Source organism: Pongo abelii, chromosome 18 (assembly GCF_028885655.2).
Source record: "Pongo abelii isolate AG06213 chromosome 18, NHGRI_mPonAbe1-v2.0_pri, whole genome shotgun sequence".
Lineage (NCBI taxonomy): Eukaryota > Metazoa > Chordata > Mammalia > Primates > Hominidae > Pongo > Pongo abelii.
In genome coordinates, this window is record NC_072003.2 from 17337113 (window position 1) to 17361208 (window position 24096).

Sequence of the window (24096 nt, forward strand, 5' to 3'; positions counted from 1 at the left end):
GGATGTGCTATAAAATAACAGCGCTGCCGGGCGCAGTGGCTCATACCTGTAATCCCAGCCCTTAGGGAAGCCGAGGCGGGCAGATCACTTGAGGTCAGGGGTTTGAGACCAGCCTGGCCAACATGGTGAAACCCTGGCTCTACTAAAAATACAAAAATTAGCTGGGCCTGATGGTGGGAGCCTGTAATCTCAGCTACTTGGGAGGCTGAGACAGGAGGATCACTAGAACCTGGGAGGCAGAGGTTGCACTGAGCCAAGATAAAACCACTACACTCCAGCCTGGGTGACACAGCGAGACTCCTCTGTCTCAAAAAAAAAAAAAAAAAAAAAAAAAAAAACCACCACCACCGCCAACAACAAAAAGCGTTATTTTTCATTTTGTAGAGACGATATCTCACCATGTTGCCCAGGATCGTCTCAAACTCCTGGGCTCAAGTGATCCATCTGCCTTGGACTCCCAAAGTGCTGGGATTACAGGCGTGAGCCACTGCGCCCGGCCAAAAAATAAGTGTTATTAGTGAGCGCTTACAATGCAACCAAGGCAAGTTGCTCTGCTCAGCACTTGAGACCCATGATTTCATCTGAGCCTCACAGCAGCCCTTAGAGGCAGTGACTGTTACTATCCACGGATGCAAAGGTGCCTCATGGTTAAAGAAAAGGTGTCACAGGATAACAGGTAGATCCCACTTATGTTAAAAGAAAAAGAAACAAGCAAACAAACGTGTGGGGGTATGTGGGAATCCACACAGGAAAGTTCTGGGGGAAATGCACCTGAATGCTAATGGGGCCTCTCTCTGGAGAGGAAAGGAACGGGGCGAACAGGAACAAACTGTCTTTCTCCACCATCAACTTCTTTTTTTGTTTTTTGTTTTTTTTTCGAGACAGAGTCTCGCTCTGCCACCCAGGCAGGAGTGCAGTGATGTGACAGCTCACTGCAACCTCCCCCTCCCGGGTTCCAGGGATCCTCCCACCTCAGCCTCCCAATTAGCAGGGATTACAGGCACCTGCCACCATGCCCAGCTAATTTTTGTATTTTTAGTAGAGACGGGATTCACCGTCGGCCAGGCTGGTCTCGAACTCCTGGCTTCAAGTGATCCACCCACTTTGGCCTCTCAAAGTGCTGGGACTGCAGGCGCGGGCCACTGTGTCCAGCCCTGTATTGATTTTTTCTTTTTTAAAACAACAAGCATATCTCTATTTTATAATTTATGTACATAATTGAAGGGGAGATGCTATAACAACACAGTGAACGGAATGGAGAGAAGTATGTGGAACTTTCTATCTATATATAAAAATACATGCAAATACAGAATAATGGCAGGACTAATGAGAACAATTACTTTCTTTTGGGTTTGTCAAACACAATCCTTCTAAAAATATAAAAGTCAGTCAAAAGTAAAATGCTTTTAAAAACTGAACTCAGGCCGGGTGTGGTGGCTCACACCTGCGATCCCAGCACTTTGGGAGGCTGAGGCGTTAGATCATGAGGTCAGGAGTTCGAGACCAGCCGGGCCAACATGGTGAAATCCCATCTCTACTAAAAATACAAAAATCGCCTGTAATCCCAGCTACTCAGGAGGCTGGGAATCGCTTGAACCCAGGAGGTGGAGATTGCAGTGAGCTGAGATCATGCCACTGCACTCCAGCCTGGAGCGAGACTTAAGTCTCAAGCAAACAAAAAAACAAAACTGAATTCAATCAAACTGAACGTTTTAACTGGGTGAACTGCATGGCATGTGAAATTCACACATCAATGAGGCTATTATAAAAACTAATGAAATAAGTTAGCTGAGCAGGGTGGCGGGTGCTTGTAATCCCAGCTAATTGGGAGGCTGAGGCAGGAGAATCACTTGAACCCAGGAGGTGGAGGTTGCATGAGCTGAGATCATGCCACTGCATTCCAGCCTGGGCAAAAAAAAAAAAGCCAAATTCCATCTAAAAAAAACCAAACAAACCTAATGAAATACCCTGTAAATGAATTAAATAAATTCAGTGTCAATTTGGAAACTGCTGGTGTAATACACACTTGGTTCCTCACGAGGGCACTCACGCCATTCTTACAATGCTCACCCGTGACATGGGACCTGGTTCACCCAGTCAGAATGTTAAAGGAGTGGGCCGAGGTCACCTTTGTGAATTCCTCAGGAGGACAGACCTTATGGAGGCCTTGGTCTCACTCCTAAGGGGCATCTCTCCTCAGGAGGCTGGATAGCATGACTCCCATGGCACTGGATAGGGTCTCTGAGGAGGCACAGGCTCAATGCCTAGGTCTACCGTTTATCAGCCATGTGATCTTGGGCAAGTAACTTCATCTTTTTGTCTCAGTTTCCTCACCTGTAAAATGGGGGTAATAGTAGCATCTAAATCATAGGGCTGGGCTGGGCACAGTGGCTCCCGCTTATAATCCCAGCACTTTGGGATGCCAAGGCAGGCAGATCACTTGAGCTCAGGAGATCAAGACGAGTCTGGGCAACATGGCAAAATCCCGTCTCTACTAAAAATACAAAAATCAGTCAGGCGTGATGGCGTACACCTGTGGTCCCAGACACTCAGGAGGCAGAGGTAGGAGAATCACTTGAGCCTGGGAGGCAGTGAGTGAGACTGCACTACACTCCAGCCCAGGCAAGAGTGAGACCATGTCTCAAAAATCAATCATAGAGTGGGGTAAAGACTGAGTGCATTACTCTGTGTTAAACGTTTAAGTATAGGCCTGACATTCTACAAGGTACTACGTGTGTCCCTGTTATCATTAATGGTAGGGTGGGGGTGTCGCCAGTCATTATTGTGATTATCTGTTATCACTGCTGTTCCTACTCGTGCTGGTGTTCAGGGCCTAAGAAGGCAGTTATTAAGGGCAACGCAACATCAAAGACTGGAGGCACGGGTCCTAGTCCCAGCTGTTCTACCAAGCCACGTGGGACCTTGGATCAGCCATCGTCCCTCCCCAGGTTCCCTTTTTCTCCATCTATAAAAAGGGGACTAGGGTTCAATAACTGTAGGGCTTCCCAAACTTTGGTCAGTTCCCAGCTACATCATTCATGTAGTATGCATGTACTCATTCTCTTGTTGTTTTAATATGCTTAATCAAGTCACTTAGCCTTAATTTCTCAACTTACTTAAGAGGAAAATTTATTACAATCACAAATGGAAAAGTGGTATTATTTTCCGTAACAGGAGTCCCCTATACAAATACATAACAGGCCAGGCGCAGCGGCTCACACCTGTAATCCCAGCACTTTGGGAGGCTGAGGCAGGTGGACAACCTGAGGTTAAGAGTTCGAGACCAGACTGGCCAACTTAGTGAAACCCCCCATCTCTACTAAAAATACAAAAATTAGCCAGGCATGATGACAGGCACCTGTAATCCCAGCTATTCGAGAGGCTGAGGCAGGAGAATTACTTGAACCTGGGAGGCAGAGGTTGCAGTGAGCCGAGATTGCGCCACTGCACTCCAGCCTGGACGACAGTGAGACTCCCTCTCACACACGAAAAAACCAAATTCATAACAAGTAACAGAAGATTATTTCTGATAGACAGAAGCCGTCCTGTTGAAGACTCCAAGTGTGAGGGCTGCTGTTTATCTGTCTGTTGAAGGGAGATCATCTCAATTGCTAAGGTGTTAAAGACCTGCTAGCCCCAGACTAAGACTTTCTCTGTGATACCGTCAAAAGTTATGAAAGATACTTAGAGGGGGAATCTTCTTCACAATGTGAAGACCTTCTGAATGCCCTGACAGCATCCCAAAGTCTCGTATATGGATACCCCAGATCTTGGGGAAAGCCGGTAAACTATTTTCACCCTAAAACCGGGCTCTAAATAAGTGCTACAAAAAGACTGGACAAGCATAAGATGCACTTCTACCTGGTGAGGTATCCAGCTCAGAGGCAGAGGTGCACAGGATAGGGTCCAGAGATCTCCTTGGGGTAAAGCTACACCAAAGACCAAGAGGTCCAGCCAGGGGCCCTTGCCTACCTCCTTCTCAGTCTCTGAATACTCCTTGAGTCTCTCCACAGCCACAATGTTGGTTTCCATTTCAGATGACATCCGAACCAGCCAGTTCAAGTATGTGGTGACCTGTGAGTGGAAGAGTCACATGGCATTTCTAGAGTGAGCAGGCATACTTTCCTTTTTCTTTTTCCACTGAGATAACAGGAAACAAATTATTTTCAACAAGTATGAATTATGGCAGGCTGAGGCAGGCAGATCACCTGAGGTCAGGGGTTTGAGACCAGCCTGGCCAATGTGGTAAAACCCCATCAGTCACTACTACAAATACAAAAATTAGCCAGGCGTGGTGACGCACACCTGTAAACCCAGCTATTTGGGAGGCTGAGGCAGGAGAATCACTTGAACCCAGGAGGCAGAGGTTGTAGTGAGCCGAGATCGCACCACTGCATTCCAGCCTGGGTGACAGAGCGAGATTCCGTCTCCAAAAAAAAAAAAAAAGGTTATGAATTATGATGTAACATTCAGGTAAGAAAGGTACCGAAATTAGCAACCCCAGTTATAGCCATCACCCAGGCCTGCCACATTGCCATCTCCTAAGCACATACTACGTTTCCAAAATAACTCATAGGCCACATAATAAGAAACTGGAAAATATTTTTAGCCAGGTGACAATATGAAAACACAATGTATCACCACTTGTGAGATGCAGCTAAAGCAGTTCTTAGAGGGAAATTCATAGCTTTAAAAGCATTCCCCTTGTAGCTGGAAGTATCCTCTTCGGCCAATAAGGAATCTGTGTGACTGATGGGGAAAATCCACATGTCAAATCTGTCTCCTGCTCTACTTGGTCACCAGGCACTGCAGCACTGTACCCACTCCTCAAACTCCATGCCTCTCATGTTCCTCTCCCCCATTCCTGTTGGAGCTGGAATCCAAAGCCAAGGACAACTGGCTCCCCCATTAACAGACTTTAATAATCCAGCCATGAGCATCCCCTCTTACCTGCAATGAGTAAGACACTGAGAGGCCCACCAAGCCAGCACTGAGGCTGTGCCTGGAGATCACCGCGAACAGGGCAGCAAACAGAACGATGCAGTTGCCCACACACTCCAGCCGCACGGCCAGCCACCTGCACCAAGACACACAAGCAGACAAACAGGCATGGAGTCAGCTCCACAGGGACTTGGCTTACAGCTCTTGGGGGAGGAAGGGGATTCTTTGCTAACTCAAGTAACTCCGCAATAGTTCCAGAGAGAGTCCTTCCTGGCACTGCTTTTTCAAAACATGCACAATGGACGCAGGGCAGGGAGGGCTGAAAGGCACAAGGCCAGTAAATCCTCATTAATCCGGCAAATCCATGGATTAAAACAGAGCTCTCCAGAGGCAATCTTCCCTGGAATCTGAAGCTTGCCTTTTTAAGAACCAACTTTTTTCTCATTGAAGCCTTTAAAATATATACATATAGGCCGGGTGTAGTGGGTCACTCCTGTAATCACATATATATATACACACACATACATACATACACACACACGCACATACATATACACACACACATATAGTGCATTAACAACAACAAAAAGATGTCCTGGAAATTCCTAAATACTAAGAACACATCAACTATAAGAGACACTAGTGATTCAAAATAACCATCGTTTCTCGGCCTTTTGGCTAAAAACAAGCAGAAAAAGTCTCTTGTTATGAGACAGATCTGGGAGGGGAGTGCCTAACTAGTACGAGTAAACATCATTGTAACGTTCCCAAACCCAGACTCTTCTTCATTTCAAAGTGTTAAAATATACTATTTTACCCTTTAAAATAGAAACAGAAATCATGTTTTCTGTCATTTTGTTTTTTGAGATGGGGTCTTACTCTGCCATCCAGGCTGGAGTGTGGATGACATGATCACAGCTAACTGCAGCCTCAACGTTCCAAGTTCCAGTGATCCTCCTGCCTCAGCCTGAGTAGCTGGGACTACAGGCCCATGCCACCACACCTGGCAAATTTTTGGTTTTTTGTTTTGTTTTGGAGACAGGGTCTCCCTATAGTGCCCAGGCTGGTATCGAATCCCTGGGCTCAAGCGACCCTCCTGCCTTGGCCACCCAAAGTGCTGGGATTACAGGTGTCAACCAATGTGCCTGGTCATCTTATTTGTTTAAAGATAGGTTTCATATGGTATCATGTACCATCAGAACTATTTTATTTTACTTTTTATTTTATTCTTCTCTTATCTTCTATTATTTCTTGAGCTAGAGTTTCGCTCTTGTTGCCCACGCTGGAGTGCAATGGTGCGGTCTTGGCTCACCGCAACCTCGGCCTCCTGGGTTCAAGTGATTCTCCTGCCTCAGCCTCCCGAGTAGCTGGGACTACAGGCACCCACCACCATGCCCGGCTAATTTTTTTGCATTTTTAATATAGACAGGATTTTGCCATGTTGACCAGGCTGGTTTCAAACTCCTGACCTCAGGTGATCCACCCACCTTGGCATCCCAAAGTGCTGGGATTACAGACGTGAGCCACCGCACCTGGCCATCTTATTTGTTTAAAGCTAGGCTTCGTATGATATCATATAGCACTAGAACTATCATTTTAATGTTCTAAAATATAAAGCATTCTAGGAAGATAGGGTGTTGATCTTTTCTCCATTACAGCCCTTATGAACCAAGTGACTGATCCTCACTACTCCGCCAGACACAGCCAGATTGTGACAAACTCCCTAAAAATTCTGAAGGGAAGTCAAGGTCTCTAATCATTCAGGGTTGGCCCACCCAGACTTACACTATGGGATTAGAGTGTGTAAGAAGGGCTAATGGTTATGGGACACCTCTGGGGTGCTCACTTTTTCAGAAAAGTCTATCAGGATGCAAATGGGTGAGAGGGACACTTCTGTAGATTCAGCAAATAATTAGCAAACCTCTGCCTCTTTTGGATTGATGCTATTATCTGTGATCCACAAGATATCAATCTCCCACCCCCCATCTCCTTTTTTTGTTTTTCCAGAGACAGGGTCTCACTCTGTCACCCAGGCTGGAGTGCAGTGGTGCAATCATAGCTCAATGCAACTTTGAACTCCTGGGCTCAAACGATCCTCCAGCCTCAGGCTCTCGAGAAGCTAGGACTACAGGCACACACCACCATGACAGGCTACTATTTTTTTTTTTTTTAAGAGAGATGAGGGTCTTGCTATGTTGTCCAGGCTGGCCTGGAATCTCTGGCCTCAACGGATCCTCCTGCCTCAGCCTCCCAAAGTACTGGGATTACGGGCGTGAGCCATGACATCTGGCCCGCAAGATGACAATCTCATACGGTTTAGCTTAGTATTAGTAAATTGCTTCTGACACACTTCACCCAGGGGTGCATGATCACCCCCAGACGGAAACAGCAACATGAAGATACTCAATAGCAGAGTCTGTCTCTGCACTCTTGCATCACTAGGATGACAGTTAAAGGGAAGCACTTGCAGGGCTTTCTGACTCCAGAAGAGCTGTGTCCCTACACTTAAATACCCCGGGCACTGCATGTCTACAGTGCTGCTGTCTGCTCTTAATGATTCATCTGTCCTCTGCGCTCATCAAGCCTCTCCATCATTTCTGCAAAGGCCTAGGTTTGGCTTTATACCTAGCTCAAGGTGCGAGGAAAAGATCGAGGCAAAGGGACAAGGTGCTAAGGCGGCCTCCTCCACCCCCTCCTGCAGGCCCACCATGCGCACCTGTTGGCCACGATGCTGGGGTAATAGGCCTTCTGGTTCTCGTCCACCTTCAGGTCACTCTGGTGGATGAAGCGCTCCTGCTCCTCGAAGGCTCGAATGACGCTGACCCCCAGCAAGGTCTCGTTGAAATGGGAATAGACCGGGGAGCGGCTGACCGACTCGAGGCGCTTCAGCTGCCGGGAGGAGGCCACGTAGAACCTCTGGGGTAGAGAACAGACGCGGGGAGTTGATGAAGGTTCCCTCATCCCACCCTCCCAGGGCAGGGCTGTACTGGAGAAAGTCTAGACGTAACCAATACCTCCAGGAGGCAAGACGTTAGAGCCGGGCTGCCCTCACAGGGGTGCCCACTCACCTGGTGAAGCACAGGAATAGCACCACCAATGACAAGGACAGTGACAATAATAGCTCATGCCTATACAAAGCCCACAGCCCCAGGCATCGTTCTAAGCATTTTTACAAACATCAGTTCATTCAATCCTCACAAAAAACCTGAGGTGCTCATTCCTATATGTGATGGGTAAACTAAGGCACAAAGAAGCCAGTTAATCTCCTCCCCAAGGTCACGTGGCTAGCAAGGGGCAGAACGGGAATTCAAACCCAGGCCATCTGGGCTGCAAACTGCTAACCTCTACCCTGTACTGCCTCTCTGAAGCCTTTCACCTCTAGGGTTTTCTGGAACCAGCAGTTTTCTGGTTTTCGGCATAGGCTTTGAGGTCAATGAGACCTCAGTTCAAATCCTGACTCAACTACTGACTGGAAATATAAACACGACTAACACTTTATTTCTCTAAGCCTCAGTTTCCTTATCTGTAAAATGGGAACAACAAGGCTTGCTCGGCCGGGTGTGGTGGCTCATGCTTGTAATACCCGCACTTCAGGAGGCAGAGGCAGATCACTTGAGGCCAGGAGTTTGAGACCAGCCCAGGCACATGGCAAAATGCCATCTCTACAAAAATAAAAAATTATTAAGAAAACAAACAAAACAAAATAAGGCTTGCTTCACGGGGTCATTGTGAGGGTGACATGTAAGAATTACAGTCTTACATGTGATGTGTATTTGCGTGGACACATTATTTCATAAATCATATAGATATACATGATGTCACTAAGCACAGTGCCTGGTAATACTAGGTTGAACCACAGGAAATAGCTGTTTCTATAGATAAGAAATGAGTATTAGCAGTTTCATATAGTTTGACCTAACAGTAAGCATTCAGTTAGCTGGTGACTATTGTTATCATTAAGTGACAGAATTCCGCCTGTTGATCACATCCCCTCAGGAGTGACTGTGTCCATGCAATGGCCAGTTCCAGCACACTCAGCCCAGCTGAGACGCCCATGAGGATAGGGTCAATCTCGTCACCCCCTTCCTTCGATGGCCTCCCAGGGCTGTTAGAGTTGCCAACCATGCTTCCTTCAACTCATCTCGTCCTGTAACTCTCCCCTTCCTTCCCTGCACACAGGCCACCTGCCTCTGCCACCATCCCCATCCCGTCCAGGCCATTCCTCATCACCCAGCAGATGGGAGCACAGATGTCACTTCCTCGGGAAGCCCTTCCCATCCTCCAACATGAGCACCTTCTCCGGGCTTCAGTGTCCCCGCTCCTGGGCTACGATGATATGTTTCACAAGCAGCTCCACCCACCCTCTCGGGCAGACGCTTCATCTGCTCTGCCTCCCCCAACCTGGGCATTAAGCCAGTGCCAGGCACCAAGAGCCTCCCGATAAGTCTTTTTAGATTCAGAACAAAAGCCAACCACCTTCTGCAAGCTTTATGGAGCTGTGGATCAGAGGCTGCACCAGCCATTTGAGGACACTGCGCTCTCCTAGCCTAGGTTTTTCTCATCTATGCAAAAGAACTTGTGAGCCCGGGGTTCCTGATTCCACAAGGTGCCTACAATTGCTTATCAACAGCAGAGCTGGGAAAACTAACAAAGGGTTGCTAGGAACTCGGCCTCCCTGCGTCCTGCCCTGGGCCAGCTGTACTGGGCTGCTTTGGGGCAGAGTCCAACAAAAAGCATCAATAGCAGCAGGTGGCTTTTACGAGGCCTCTGTGGTTGGCAGCTTCTTTCTGGATGGCAGCATGGGCGTTAATTGGAACCCACCGATGGAGAGTCTTCTGGGGCCCCAGAAGCTCTGTAAGTGAACCCAGGTACCACGCAACCCCACACAATCTCAGAATAGCTGTTCTGCCAATTTCTGGAATGTGGATCAGTATAATTTCTTCTCCAGCTGTTCCCACTGCCTCCCATGAAATCCAGACCCCTCTGCATGGCTGAAGGCCCAGGTGATCTGCCCCATCTTACCGTGGACCACATCTCCTTCCTCTCTTACCAGCTTGCTTTCTGAACAGTCCAGATGCAAATCACTCTCAAGTGTGTTACCTGTTCAGTTTCCTCCACTTGCCAGTGCCTCTGAACCTTATTTACTGGAAAAATCTAACCTGAGATGATTATTTGTTCAGGAATGATCTTATTTTATTTTTTAAGACAGAGTCTCGCTCTGTCACCCAGGCTGGAGTGCAGTGGCACAATCTCGGCTCACTGCAACCTCTGCCTCCAAGGTTCAAGCAATTCTGCCTCAGCCTCCTGAGTAGCTGGAATTGCAGGCGCCCACCACCGTGCCTGGCTAATTTTTGTATTTTTAGTAGAGATGGGGTTTCACCATGTTGGCCAGGCTGGTCTCAAATTTCTGACCTCAGGTGATCCATCTGCCCTGCCGATCTGATGTTTTTTTGAGACAACTCGCCCTGTCACCAAGGCTGAAGTGCAGTGGCACAATGTCAGCTCACTGCAACCTCCGCCTCCGAGGCTCAAGTGACCCTTCCACCTCAGCCTCCCAAGCAGGTGGGACTACAGGTGCATGCCACCACACCCAGCTAATTTTTGTATTTTCTGTAGAGACCAGGTTTTCCCATGTTGCTCAGGCTGGTCTCGAACTCCTGGGCCCAAGCGATCCTCCTGTCTAGGCCTCCCAAAGTGCTGGGATTACAGGCATGAGCCACTGCACCTGGCCGAACTTCATATAAATGAAATCTCACAGTACCTACTCTTTTTTTGTCTGGCTTCTTTTGATCACTATAACATCTGTGAGATAAACCCAAATTGTTGTGTATTAGCATTTCATTCCTTTTTACTACTCAATCATAAATTGTATAATTACATCACAATTTATTTCTCCATGGTCCTGTTAATGGACATTTGAGCTGTTTCCAGTTTGGGGCGATTATGAATCTAGATGCTGAGAACATTCTAAGCACTGCCTTTGCTCTTTTTTTTTTTCATATACACTTAGGAATGAGACTGCCTAGTGAGAAGATAAATGTAAATTTAGCCAAAAGCCATTAAAAAATTTACTATCCTATAATCTCAACCCTTCAAAAGATGATGTTTTCATGTATCTGCCTCCCTTCCAGTCCTGCCCACACACATTATGCATTTCATCTCCGTGATAACGACAGTGCACCTAGAACTTGGTCCTTTGCTGAAATCATTTCCTTTGTTGTTGAAAAATAAAATCCTTGGTGCTCCAACAGCTGTGTCTTCTAATTATCCCTGCTCAAAGCCACATCGCTCCACGGTGTACCCAAGGTCCTGCCATTGGCAGACATTTAAGTTGCCTTCAACACTGCATTTGGCCTGTTTTGTTCTTTTTGAGTCTTTCAGGAAATTTTCCAGCTGGCGTATGAACACAGATAACATATTTGGTAAATGCAAAAAAGAAAAAAAAAAAGCTGGCACCAATTTCAAGACGATATAACGAGACTGCGGGAACTGGACCTACTCTCTCTGATTCCATCACTGTTCGTTCTCATCAATTATTGGGCCACAGTGTGGTGGGGCGCAGGGGCCGGATGATTGAACCAAGGCCCCCTGGATGCCACCTGAACAGTTGTGCAGTGTGGTTTGAGATATGGTGAGCCTCATGGTTTCTAACTCTTGTTTTGCTTTGCAGCTGGAATGCTCCCATCTAAACAACCCATCCCTACTAGCAATTGTGCTGCAGTTAATCCTTTAGGGGTAACAGCAGTTTTGGAATTGGACAGACGTGAGGTTGCACTCTTAGCTCTCCCACTTAGCAAGATGCTCCACCTGTCAATTGACAACATGATCTATCCTGCAATATCCTAAGAAATCACATGTGTTCAAAGAACAAAGAACATACAACCATTTCTGCAGAAGGGATGCAGCAGAGACGACTGACTGCCTACACAATTTCTCCTTTCCCAACAGAAACTTCTCTATTTTTTTTTAGTCAGAGTCTCACTCTGTCACCCAGTCTGGATTACAATGATGCAATCTTGGCTCACTGCAACCTCCACCTCCCAGGTTCAAGCAATTCTCCTGTCTCAGCCTTCAGAGTAGCTGGGACTACAGGCACATGCCACCACACCTGGCTAATTTTTGTATTTTTAGTAGAGGCGGGGTTTCACCATATTGGTCAGGCTGCTCTCAAACTCCTAACTTCAGGTGATCCACCCTCCTCGGCCTCCCAAAGGGCTAGGATTACAGGTGTGAGCCACCATGCCCATGCCCAACTGAAACTTTTTGCTGGGAAGTGCAATGTGCCCAGTTGAAACACAGCACTTCTCAGGGTCCCCTGTGAATAGAGGTGGTCCCATGACTAACTTCTGGACAATTAGATGTACAGATGTCCCTCTAATCCAAGGTTGCACTTTCCATGGTTATATGGTTTGGCTGTGTCCCCACCCAAATCTCATCTTGAATTGTAGTTCCCTTAATCCCCATGTGTCATGGGAGGGACCAGGTGGAGATAACTCAATCGTGGGGACAGTTTCCCCCAACCCGTTCTCATGATAGTGAGTTAGTTCTCACAACATCTGATGGTTTTATAACGGGGCTCACCAACTTCGTGGTGCTCTCATTCTTCTTCCTACCACCACGTGAAGAAGGACATGTTTGCTTCTTCTGCCATGGCCTCCTCAGCCATGCGGAACTGTGAGTCAATTAAACCTCTTTCCTTAATAAATTACCCAGTATTGGGTATTTCTTCATAGCTGTATGAGGACAAACTAATACACACGGTTTCGGTTATCCATGGTCAACTGCGGTCCAAAAATAATGTGTAAGTTTTAAATTGTGCACCCTTCTGAGTAGTGTGATGAAATCCCCCCCAGTCCCATCCGGGGTGTGAATCATCCCTTTGTCCAGCAGGTCCATGCTGCAGAGCCTCCCTGTCAGTTTAGTCACTTAATAGCCATATCGGTTATCAGACTGACTGCCATGGTACTGCAGTGCTTATGTGTAAGTAATCCGAATTTACTCAATAATGCCCCTGGCTGGGCGCAGTGGCTCAATGCCTGTAATCCCAGCACTTTGGCAGGCTGAGGCGGGCAGATCACTTGACGTCAGGAGTTTGAGACTAGCCTGGCCAACATGGTGAAATCTCGTCTCTACTAAAAATACAAAAACTAGCTGGGTGTGGCGCATGCCTGTAATCCCAGCTACTTGGGAGGGTGAGGCAAGAGAATCACTTGAACCCAGGAGGCAGATATTGCAGTGAGTCGAGATTCCATCACTGCACTCCAGCCTCAAAGACCTAAACTCTGTCTCAAAAAAAAAAAAAAAAAAAAAAAAAAGTAATAAAAAAAACGCCTCTAGGCCGGGTGCAGTGGCTCACGCCTGTAATCCCAGCACTTTGGGAGGCCGAGGTGGGTGGATCACGAGGTCAGGAGATCAAGACCATTCTGGCTAACGTGGTGAAACCCCATCTCTACTAAAAATACAAAAAATTAGCCGGGCCTGGTGGCGGGCACCTGTAGTCCCAGCTACTCGAGAGAGGCTGAGGCAGGAGAATGGCGTGAACCCGGGAGGCGGAGCTAGCAGTGAGCCGAGGTAGCGCCACTGCAGTCCGGCCTGGGCGAAAGAGCGACACTCCGTCTCAAAAAAAAAAAAAAAAAAAAAAAAGGCCTCTAATGTGGAGAAGTAGTGATACTGGCATATTGTTATAATTGTTCTATTTTATTATTATAAATTACTGCTATTAATCTATTACGCCAAATTTATAAATCAAACTTTATCATAGGTATGTATGTACAGAAAAAAAACAGGATATGTAGGATTCAATACTATCTGTGGTTTAAGGCATCCATTGGGGGGGGTCTTAGAATGTGTGCCTGAAGATAAGGGAGTAGTGCTGATTCAGCGCCCATATGCTCCCTTGCCCTACACTTCCCTTCCTTGGTCTCACTGACTGAAATATAGAAATAATGGCTGGAGCTCCAGCAGCCACCTTGGACCATGAGGCCAACTTAAGAATGAAAGGCTTGTATGAATACGGTAAGATTTTTTAAATTTTTAAGTAAAAGCAGGTATCTGGGATATTAAACTCATGAAGCTGCCATACCAGCCCTGAACAGCCTACCTCTAAATTTCTATTATGACAGAGAAAAAGAAAACGTCTATTTAGGCTGCTATTATTCATGTTTTTTTTCTTTAGTTCCTGCCTCCTGCAGGAGGCTTAGGAAATAAGGAATTTTATACTTGAAGAAATTTTGGGCTGGGCGCAGTGGCTCATACCTGTAATCCCAACACTTGGGGAGGTCGAGGTGGGCAGATCACCTGAGCTCAGGAGTTTGAGACCGGCCTGGCCAACATTGGTGAAACCCTGTCTCTACTAAAAATACAAAAATTAGCCGACTGTGGTGGTGCGCACCTGTTAACTCAGGAAGCTGAGGCAGAGGAATCACTTGAACTGGGAGGTAGAGGCTGCAGTAAGCCAAGATTGTGCCACTGCACTCCAGCCCGGGTGACAGAGCAAGACTCTGTCTCAAAAAAAGAAGAAAGAAATTTTAATAATGAAGTTGTCTTTATAGCGATAGGTTTTGTTTCCTTTTTGAATTGACAGGTGGAAAAATAAAACTAAAGAAAAATGTGCATTCCACAAAAAAGTGCATTTTGTTAAAGTGAGCCAAAAAACAATTTAGGTATTCGAAACTGACAAAAACAAATCTACATGCTTCAAAAGCACCACACTGGGGACATGGTGAGATAAAACGAGGCTTTAGGTAACACTGGTGTATAATGTGCAGCAGGGCTTGTCCTGAACACTAAGACCTCACCCCTTACCTGGACGAAGAAGTAGATGAGGCCGAGGGGCGGGATGATGATTGCGGCGATGGGCGTGGCCAGCAGGATAACAATGCAGGCACCGATGACGTTGAACAGGGAGCCCATGAACATCTTGATGACCTCCGGGATCATGGAGTCCACTGTGTCCAGCTCCTTGGAGAAGCGGTTCACCAGGTTCCCACTGGGGGTCCGCTCAAAGAAGCTCATGGGTGATCGCAGGATGCTGTGCAGCAGGTCCACATGCAGATAGCGGGAAGCCAAGATCCCCCCGATGGACACGGCCATGGAGTAGCCAAACACGGCGATCCCTGCAGACACTCAGAGTTAAACTCCACAATGCAGAGAGGGAGCTGACCAGGCACTGCAGGGAGGAGCGGCCATGTGGACAAGGCAGGCCTGGACTCCCAACTTCTAATAATAATAATAATGATGAGCCAGGCATGGTGGCTCACACCTGTAATCCCAGCACTTTGGGAGAACGAGGCAGGTGGATCACTTGAGGTCAGGAGATCGAGACCAGCCTGGCCAACACAGTGAAACTCCACCTCTACTAAAAATATAAAAATTAGCCAGGTGTGGTGACGGGCACCTGTAATCCCAGCTACTCGGGAGGCTGAGGCAAGGCAATCGCTTGAATCCGGGAGGTGGAGGTTGCAGTGAGCCGAGACTGCGTCACTCCACTCAAACAATGGGCGACAGAGTGAGACTCCGTCTCAAAAAAAAATAATGATGATGATGATGATGGTGGCAGCTATTATTCAGAGGGTACTTCCTATGTGCTAAGCACTGTGCTGGGTTTTACATGTAACTAATTTTTATGATGACTCTGAATAACTTCTATTACTACCCAATTTACAGATAAGAAAACTGAAGTCCACATAGGTGAATGCCTTTGCCCTTAGTATACTGTGCCTATCAGAAGCAGAACTGGGATTTTAATCCAGACAGCCTGCTCTTAATCCACATGCCATATTCTTCTAGACCACGGGTCCCCAACCCCGGGGCCACAGATTGGCAGCAGTTCATGACCTGTTAGGAACCAGGCCCCACAGCAGGAGGTGAGTGGTGGTCTGCCTCCTGTGAGCTCAGTGGTGGCATTAGGTCCTCCTAGTAGCACGAACCCTATTGTGAACCGTGCATGCAAGGGACCTAGATTGTGCGCTTTTTATGATAATCTAACTAATGCCTGATGATCTAAGGTGGAACAGTTTCATCCCGAAATCACCCCCCACCGTTTCCATGAAACCAGTCCCTGGTGCCAAAAAGGCTGGGGATCGCCGCTTTACAACAGTGCCATCTGAAATAATTTTCTGAAATGATGGAAATGATGGCTACTGAGCACTTGAAACATGTCTAGTCTAATCGAATAAATCTTTATTTTTCTTTTGAGATGGGGTCTCTCTCATCCTGTCACCCAGGGTGGAGTGTAGGGCTGTGATCACGGCTCGCTGCAGCCTCGACCTCCTGGGCTCAAGCAATCCTCCCACCTCAGCCTCCTGAGTAGCAGGGATTACAGGCATGCGCCACCATGCCCAGCGAATTTTTGTATTTTGTGTAGAAACAGGGTTTTGCCATGTTGTCCAGGCTGGTCTTGAACCCCTGGACTAAGCGATCCACCCGCCTTGGCCTCCCAAAGTGTTGGGGTTACAGGCGTGAGCTACTGTGCTCGATGTTTATTTAATTTTAACAATTGAAATTAAATAGCCACCTGTGTCTTGTGACTACCACACCAGACAGCACAGCTCTGAAACAGACACTGTTGCTGTGTGAGTTCAGGTAATACCACACCCTCTCTGTTCTCTACCTTCCCTCAATTATAATTTGTAGGCCACAGTCCTTTCCCCTAATGGCAAGGAAAGGGGAGGGTGGGGATTGAGAGACTCAAGGAATCCATGTGTGCTCTGCTACCGGTGGGTTTTCCCAGAGCCACCTCCTGGAGATCCTGAGACATTGGTGGTTCTCTCAAACAACCCACAGGAGGGCACTGTGTGTTCCAGAGCAGCAACTTCCTAGGAAGAGAGAGGCTTCCATATCGGCCTCTTTAATCGGGAAGACACCCAATAGGCAGGGGCTCAAGTAACAGGCTCTGGAGCCAGTGCTGCCAAATCCCATCTCTGCCACTTACCAGCTATGGGACCTCCTACTGGTCACTGAATCTCTCGGTTTCCTCATCTGGAAAATGGCACAATGACGCTGACCTTGGAGCACTGTGGAATGTGAAGTCCCCACCTGGCAATGTGCCTGGCATACAGAAGTGCTCAAATATGTCAAGACTATCCATTTACTGTGCACATATCATACGGACCATACATGTGTATTTGCAAACATGGCTCACATACTGCATAGCGCAGTGGATAACAGCGTGAGCTCCTGAGCCAGACTGCCTTGTTCAATGCCAATGCTGCCATGTATTAGCTGTGTGACTTTTGGCAACTCACTCAACCTCTCTGGGCCTCAATTTCTGTATCTCCAAAATGAGGGAAAAATTAACTCCTACCTCACAGGACTGCTGCAAGGATAACATAAGTTAAAACACGTGGAAGTGTTTAGAACAAATCCAAGCACCAAGTAAATGCTTCATAAATGCCAACTGTTATTATCAACGCTGCTGCATTTGAGGACTCCCACAGGACCACACAGAACAGTATAGAGCAGGGTTTTTTTTGTTTGTTTGTTTTATTTTTTGAGACAGGGTCTTGCTCTGTCACCCAGGCTGGAGTGCAGTGGTGCAATCATAGGTCTAACTGCAGGCTCAAACTCCTGGGCTCAAGCAATCTTGTGACCTCAGCTGCCCAAGTAGCTGAGACCACAAGCACATACCACCACGTGCACCTGTAGTTTATTTTATTTATCTATTTTTTCTAGAAACAGGGTCTCACTATGTTGCCCAGGCTGTTCTCGAACATCTGGCCTCAAGAAATCCTCTGACTTCAGCCTCCCAAAGTGTGGGATTACAGGTGTGAGCCACCATGCCTGGCCAACAGCAGGGTTTCTCAATCTTGTGACAACCAAAAGCATCTCCAGATATTGTCAAACATCCCTGAAGGACAACAATGCCCATAATTGGGAATTACTAGTATGAGCCAATTTCCGCCCTCACTCAGCAAGCAAAAGTCCGCAAATGAGACCTCATGGAAGCTCTGTCACCGTGACAAAGCAAACAGGGTCAAGGGGGTCCTCCCAACCCTCAGTGCTTCCAGACACCTCTGTTCTCAACTGTCCTCATCTGTAAAATGGGCACACTGGAGCACTCCTCCCGTCTACCACCAAGGCCCATATGAACAAAGCACTCAAACACCTACTCTACAAATATCTGAGTGTCTACTAGCTGACAGCTACCATTCCTCTGGGTTTGGCTTGGTTTGGGGTCCCACAAAACCCTGAGGACTCTAAGAATCCATTTCTATAATTAGACAAAGCCACAACAGGGGCCCAAATCAGGCAGGGTGGGAGACAGTGGCACCAACCTTGTGAAATGCCCAGGGCTCCATAGACGCTCAGCCGGACTTTCGTGTGCTCCTGGGTCCCGTTGACGATGGGGTCATCAGTCCAGAGGCTGAGCCAATAGTTGGAAGCCAGCGCAGACACATGGTTACACATGAAAAGGAAGATGCTGAGAAAGGAGATGAAGAGTCCGATGGCCTTCATGTAGTCCCAGTACACGGAAAGCTTGACCTGGAGACCACGGGAGATAAGGCAGCTTAGCACATGCACGCACCCAGCCCCAGCCCCACAAGGTCGGGGGCTTCACCAGCACTGCGCCACCCAGCTGCCTACCTTTGCGCCTATGTAGAACACCCCTCCCCTTTAGCTATTTGACAAAGTCAGCAGTAAACAAAGTCGAGGGCCAGGCGCCGTGGCTCACACCTGTAATCCCAACATTTTGGGAGGCTGAGGTGGGCAGATCAACTGAGGTAGAGAGTTCGAGACCAGCCTGGCCAATATGGCAAAACCCCACCTCTACTAAAAATATAAAGCTAGCCGGGTGTGGTGGTCGGCACCTGTAATCCCAGCTAATTGGAAGTCTGAGGCAGGAGAATTCCTCGAACCCAGGAGGCAGAGGTTGCAGCAGTGAGCCAAGATTGCCCCACTGCACTCCAGCCTGGGCGATGGAGCGACACTCTGTCTCAAAAAAAAAAAAAGACAAACTCAGGGTCTCTGCCCTCATGCATGGAGCTTCCAGTCGCGTGGTGAGATAGGCTCCCATAAAATCGTCCCAGATAATTGCATCATCACAGAGAAGGGCTGTAAACGGCACACAATTCCACGTGAGTACAAAATCGGACATCCTGACCTAATGCAGTCTAGAGAGGCATTGGTGGGGGTTTTCTTCGAGGAAGTGACATTAAAGAGTTAAACCAAGGCCAGACACAGTGGCTCACGCCTGTGATCCCAGCACTTCGGTAGGCCGAGGTGGGTGGATTACCTGAGGTCAGGAGTTCGAGACCAGCCTGACCAACATGGCGAAACCCCTTCTCTACTAAAATACAAAAATTAGCTGGGCATGGTGGTGTGCACATGTAATCTCAGCTACTGGGGAGGCTGAGGCAAGAGAATTGCTTGAACCCAGGAGGCGGAGGTTACAGTGAGCCAAGAATGCACCACTGCACTCCAGCCTGGGCGACAGAGTGAGATTGTCTCTAAAAAATAAAAAAAAATAAAGAGTGCTGGGCATCATGGCTCACACGCCTGTAATCCCAGCACTTTGAGGGGCTGCGGCCAGTGGATCACCTGAGGTCAGGAATCCGAGACCAGCCTGGCCAACATGATGAAATCTCATCTCTACAAAAAATACAAAAATTAGTCAGGCGTGGGGGCACATGCCTGTAGGCTGAGGCACAAGAGTCGCCTGAAGCCAGGAGGTGGAGGTTGCACCGAGCCAAAATTACTGCACACCAGCCTGGGTGACAGAGGGAGACACTGCCTCCAGGGGGAAGAAAAAAAAAAAAAAAAGGAGTTAAACCAGCTGAAAATGGAAAAAAGGTGGCAGAACCAGCATGTGCAAAGGCCCCGAGGTAGGAGGGAACACAGTGCATCTGGGGAACTGAGAGAAGGCACTGGCAGCTGCAGCCAGGAGATCATGGGGCAGCAAGGAACAAGAGGCTGGAAAAACTGGTCGCAGTCAGACCACACATGGCATGGGAGACTCGGGTCAGGATTCCAACTTTTAGCCAAGACTGACAGAAAGCAGAAGCCACCAATGAGTTTTAAGCAACGTGTGACATGTTGCCTGGCAACCAAGGCCAAATGTCACCCCCACACCACAATTGGGCCAGCCTCCCCCAACTCTTTTCACTCTGAGCACAGAATACCATCTCACCCATCTTCCCAGTGCCCAGTTCGCCCCAAGAGGTGAAGGTTGGAGTTTCTTTCCCTCCTATATTCCCTGTGGAGCCCAGCATGGGGCTAAACAAATGTGTCTACCCACTTGACATGAGAGAGAGGGCAATCTGCTTTAGGCCAGCCCCCACCTAAACCACCTGGCTTGGTTTCAAGAAATTCCAGGGATCTTTACCCGTGTCTGTGCTCATTGTCATTTCAAGCTTTTCATGCTGAATTCTGGGTCATAAAAATCATCTGGACTGGGTGCGGTGGCTCACACCTATAATGCCAGCACTTTGGGAGGCCAAGGCAGGACAATCACTTGAGCCCAGGAGTTTGAGACCAGCCTGGGAAACACAGTAAGACCCTGTCTCTACAAAAAATTTTAAAATTAGCTAGGTGTGGTGGTCCACACCTATAGTCCCAGCTACTCAGGAAGCTGAGCTTGGAGGATCTTTTGAACCCAGAAGCTTAAGGCTGCAGTGAAGGTTGGTTACACCACTGCACTCCAGCCTGAGTGACACAGTGAGGCCCTGCCCCTCACCAGAAAAAAAAAAAAAAAATCATCTGACCCTACGGTCTAGCTGAAAGGTAACAGGTGAAAGATAACAGGTCTGATGTGTAACTGATTGCTTCCTTTTGAGTTTTCAAGTCTCCATTCTGGAAAATGAAATATGTGGGTGAGGAGACAGGTCATAATTAAGAATGTGTTTATTTCACCACTTGGCATTGTCATGCAGCCAAGCTGCCTGCAGTCCCTGAAATTAGCCTGCAGCGTTCAGGAACCTCGTTCTCATGAGTAGTGGAATGTGGTGGGCTCAGGGGTCAGAAATGACAAGTGTGTGGCCAGGTGTGATGGCTCACATCTGTAATCCCAGTACTTTGGGAGGCGGGCCAGTCACTTGAGCCCAGGAGTTCAAGACCAGCCTGGGCAACAGGGTGAAACCTCATCTCTACAAAAAAATAAAAAAAATTAGTCAAGCGTGGTGGTGCACACATGTAGTCCCAGCTACTTGGAAGGCTGAGGTGGGAGAATCACTTGAATCTGGGAGGTGGAGGCTGCAGTTAGCCATGACTAGGCCACTGCACTCCATCCTGGGTGACAGAGTCAGACCTTGTCTCAGAAAAAAAAAAAAGAAAACACATTAAAAAAAAAAAAAAAAAAAAAAAAGGCCGGGTGCGGTGGCTCATGCCTGTAATCCCAGCACCAGCACTTTGGGAGGCTGAGGCAGGTGGATCACAAGGTCAGGAGTTTGAGACCAGCCTGGACAACATAGCAGCCCCGTCTCTACCAAAAATACAAAAATTAGCTGGGCGTGGTGGCGCAGGCCTGTAGTCCCAGCTACTCGGGAAGCTGAGGCAGGACAATCGCTTGAACCCGGGAGGCGGAGGTTGCGGTGAGCTCAGATTGCGCCACAGCACTTCAGCTTGGGCAACACAGCAGGACTTCGTCTCAAAAAAACAAAAAACAAACAAACAAAAAAAATGATGAGCGTGTTGTGCCTGGCTCCACTCTTGGTCCAACTTTGACAAGTTACAAGCCCCCTGGCTTTGGTGTTCCTTGAATATAAAATTGGAGTTAAATGAGGATTAAATGGGCCTGGCATCTCTGGCCCTTCCTTCCCATGTCCTGTGATTTGGGGTAACTTCTCTGGCTTCCTGGAGGGTCACTAAGGGTAAGGCAAGAGGACACCAGAGTCACCTCTGCCCCTTGTTACAGTCCAGACTGTGATGACAAGTTAAGGAAGAAGCCAGGAACAGACAGTTCTGGGAAGCTCTGGACACATCCGGGCGGATCTAAGAGAAAGTGCCCCAGTCTCACTCCCCTGCTACCACCTTTCATGGTTTTTTTTTTTGTTTTTCTTTATCTGCATGATTATTTTTTACCTACTTTAAAAATTCCATTCCCTACTTTTTTTTTTTTTTTTTTAAATAACCACATTTATTTTTAAAAATAAACTTTGGATCACCACCATAAATGGAGAATTATTAACACTTGCCCAAAATAGACAATCTTTAAAAACAATAAAACAGGAGCTCAAAACCCGGTCTCCTTGTTACAAAGAGAGGCTAGCAGTTGTTAGGTACTGAAGGCAGGGTAGGACCCAACTGGGACTTTCTCAGGGACGTAATCATTAGGACCAAATGAGAAATGAAAAACAGGCAGGGCGCGGTGCTCACGCCTGTAATCCCAGCACTTTGGGAGGCCGAGGTGGGTGGATCACCTGAGGTCAGGAGTTCAAGACCAGCCTGGCCAACATGGTGAAACCCTGTCTCTACTAAAAACACAAAAATTAGCTGGGCGAGGTAGCGAGTTTCTACAATCCCAGCTACACAGGAGGCTGAGGCAGGAAAACTGCTTGAACCCAGGAGGCAGAGGTTGTAGTGAGCCAATATCGCACCACTGCACTCCAGCCTTGACAACAGAGTGAGACTCCATCTCAAAAAATAAAAATAAAAAAAAGAATTGAAACAAACATTCATCTGTCATTTAACGTGTCTGTGCAAAACCGGACACCATCACATGCACAACTGAACCCCACACTGCAGGAAGCCCTGATTTAAAGCATCCAGCTCACCTCTAGCGACTGAGACCCCCTGCGCTGCTCAGGCAGTCAGTAGAGCAGAGACTACAAGTACTAACCCTGGAGTCTGCCAGGGTTCAAATCCCAGTTCTACCGCTGACCAGCGGTGACCTTGGGTAAGTCACTTAGCCTCTCTGGCCTCAGTTTCTGGTGCTGTAAATAGTACCTTCAGAGGCGTGTTGTGATGGACAGGTGAGTTAACATAGACAAGGCACTTTGCACAGTGCCCAGTGCACAGTGGGCGCTCTATAAACTCCAGCCACTATCATCATTTAAGGAGCGAATCTCACCTGCCCTGTCTGCGCCTTGTCAGCCTCCATCAGCTTCCAGGTCTCCTCCTTCTTGGCCCCAGCTTTCTGCAGTTCTGCGGTGCTGTTGTGCTGCCTGCTGATGTCCCCGCTATAGGAGGAGGAGCTGCTGAGCTGTCTGGAGAAGCAAAACACAAGGGTGTCAACCGCACGGATGCCTTGGGCAGGGTCGGAGGGCTCCCTGCTGGGACTGCTATTGTGGGTCTGAACCATGGCATAAGAGATGGAGTGTTTCCACATGCACACATGTAAACATATATATGAACATGTGCACATGTGCACCCCACCCCACCATGTCATTCCCCAGGGTTATAGATCAATTAGAATTGATCCCCCCCAAAAAAAAGCCAATAAAAGATAAAACAGGGCACATCATAGATCATTTTTCAAACATGAAAAAGATTCAAAATGTAACACATGATGAAAACCATAGGGCAAAGTACCCAGCTAGTTCGATTTTCTTGTTTTACAGATGTGGTGGGTGTTGGGGTGGGATCTTGCCCTGACTGCTCCTTCGTGCAAGCGTGTTACTCAGAAAGCATTATTTGGCCAGGTGCAGTGGCTCACACCTGTAATCCCAGCACTTTGGGAGGCCGAGGCGGGAGGATCACTTGAGGCCAGGAGTTCAAGACTAGCCTGGCCAACATGGTGAAACCCCGTCTCTACTAAAAACACAAAAATTAGCCAGGCATGGTACCGTGTGCCTGCAGTCCCAACTACTCGAGAGGCTGAGGCAGAAGAATCACTTGAATCCCAGAGGCAGAAGTTGCAGTGAGCCGTGATTGTACCACTACACTCCAGCCTCAGCAACAGAGTAAGACCCTGTCTCAGAAAAAAAAAAAAAAAAAAAAAAAGCACTTTTTGCACATCAGTGGTCATCAGCTTTATGCAGACCCCCAGAGATGATCACAGATTGTGTTGCCCACAGTTTTGTGTTCAGTGGCTGACATCGTGCCACTGCACACTGCACTCTAGCCTGGGTGACAGAGGGAGACTCATGTCAAAAAAAAAAAAAAAAAGAAAGAAAAGAAAAGAAATTATGGAGGCCATGCAAAACACAGCTGTGACTCACTGCCGTGGAAATGTCTACACTTTGCTCTACCTACTTATCTCCTGCACAAGATTACAAGCTA

At 47.7% G+C, this 24096-nt stretch overlaps 1 protein-coding gene across 12 annotated transcripts in view; it reads right to left on the reverse strand.

Annotated features, from left to right (window-relative positions):
- Positions 1–24096, reverse strand: part of ABCC1 (ATP binding cassette subfamily C member 1 (ABCC1 blood group)) — a 192968-nt gene that overhangs the window by 13127 nt on the left and 155745 nt on the right. For all 12 annotated transcript variants that reach the window (XM_054533507.2, XM_054533513.2, XM_054533512.2 and 9 more), the window contains 6 exons: positions 22946–23081; positions 18216–18423; positions 14746–15056; positions 7658–7857; positions 4951–5077; positions 3973–4074 (listed from right to left, as the gene is read on the reverse strand). In XM_054533507.2, coding sequence (XP_054389482.1) covers positions 3973–4074; positions 4951–5077; positions 7658–7857; positions 14746–15056; positions 18216–18423; positions 22946–23081 — 1084 coding nt within the window. The remainder of the gene's footprint in view (positions 1–3972; positions 4075–4950; positions 5078–7657; positions 7858–14745; positions 15057–18215; positions 18424–22945; positions 23082–24096) is intronic.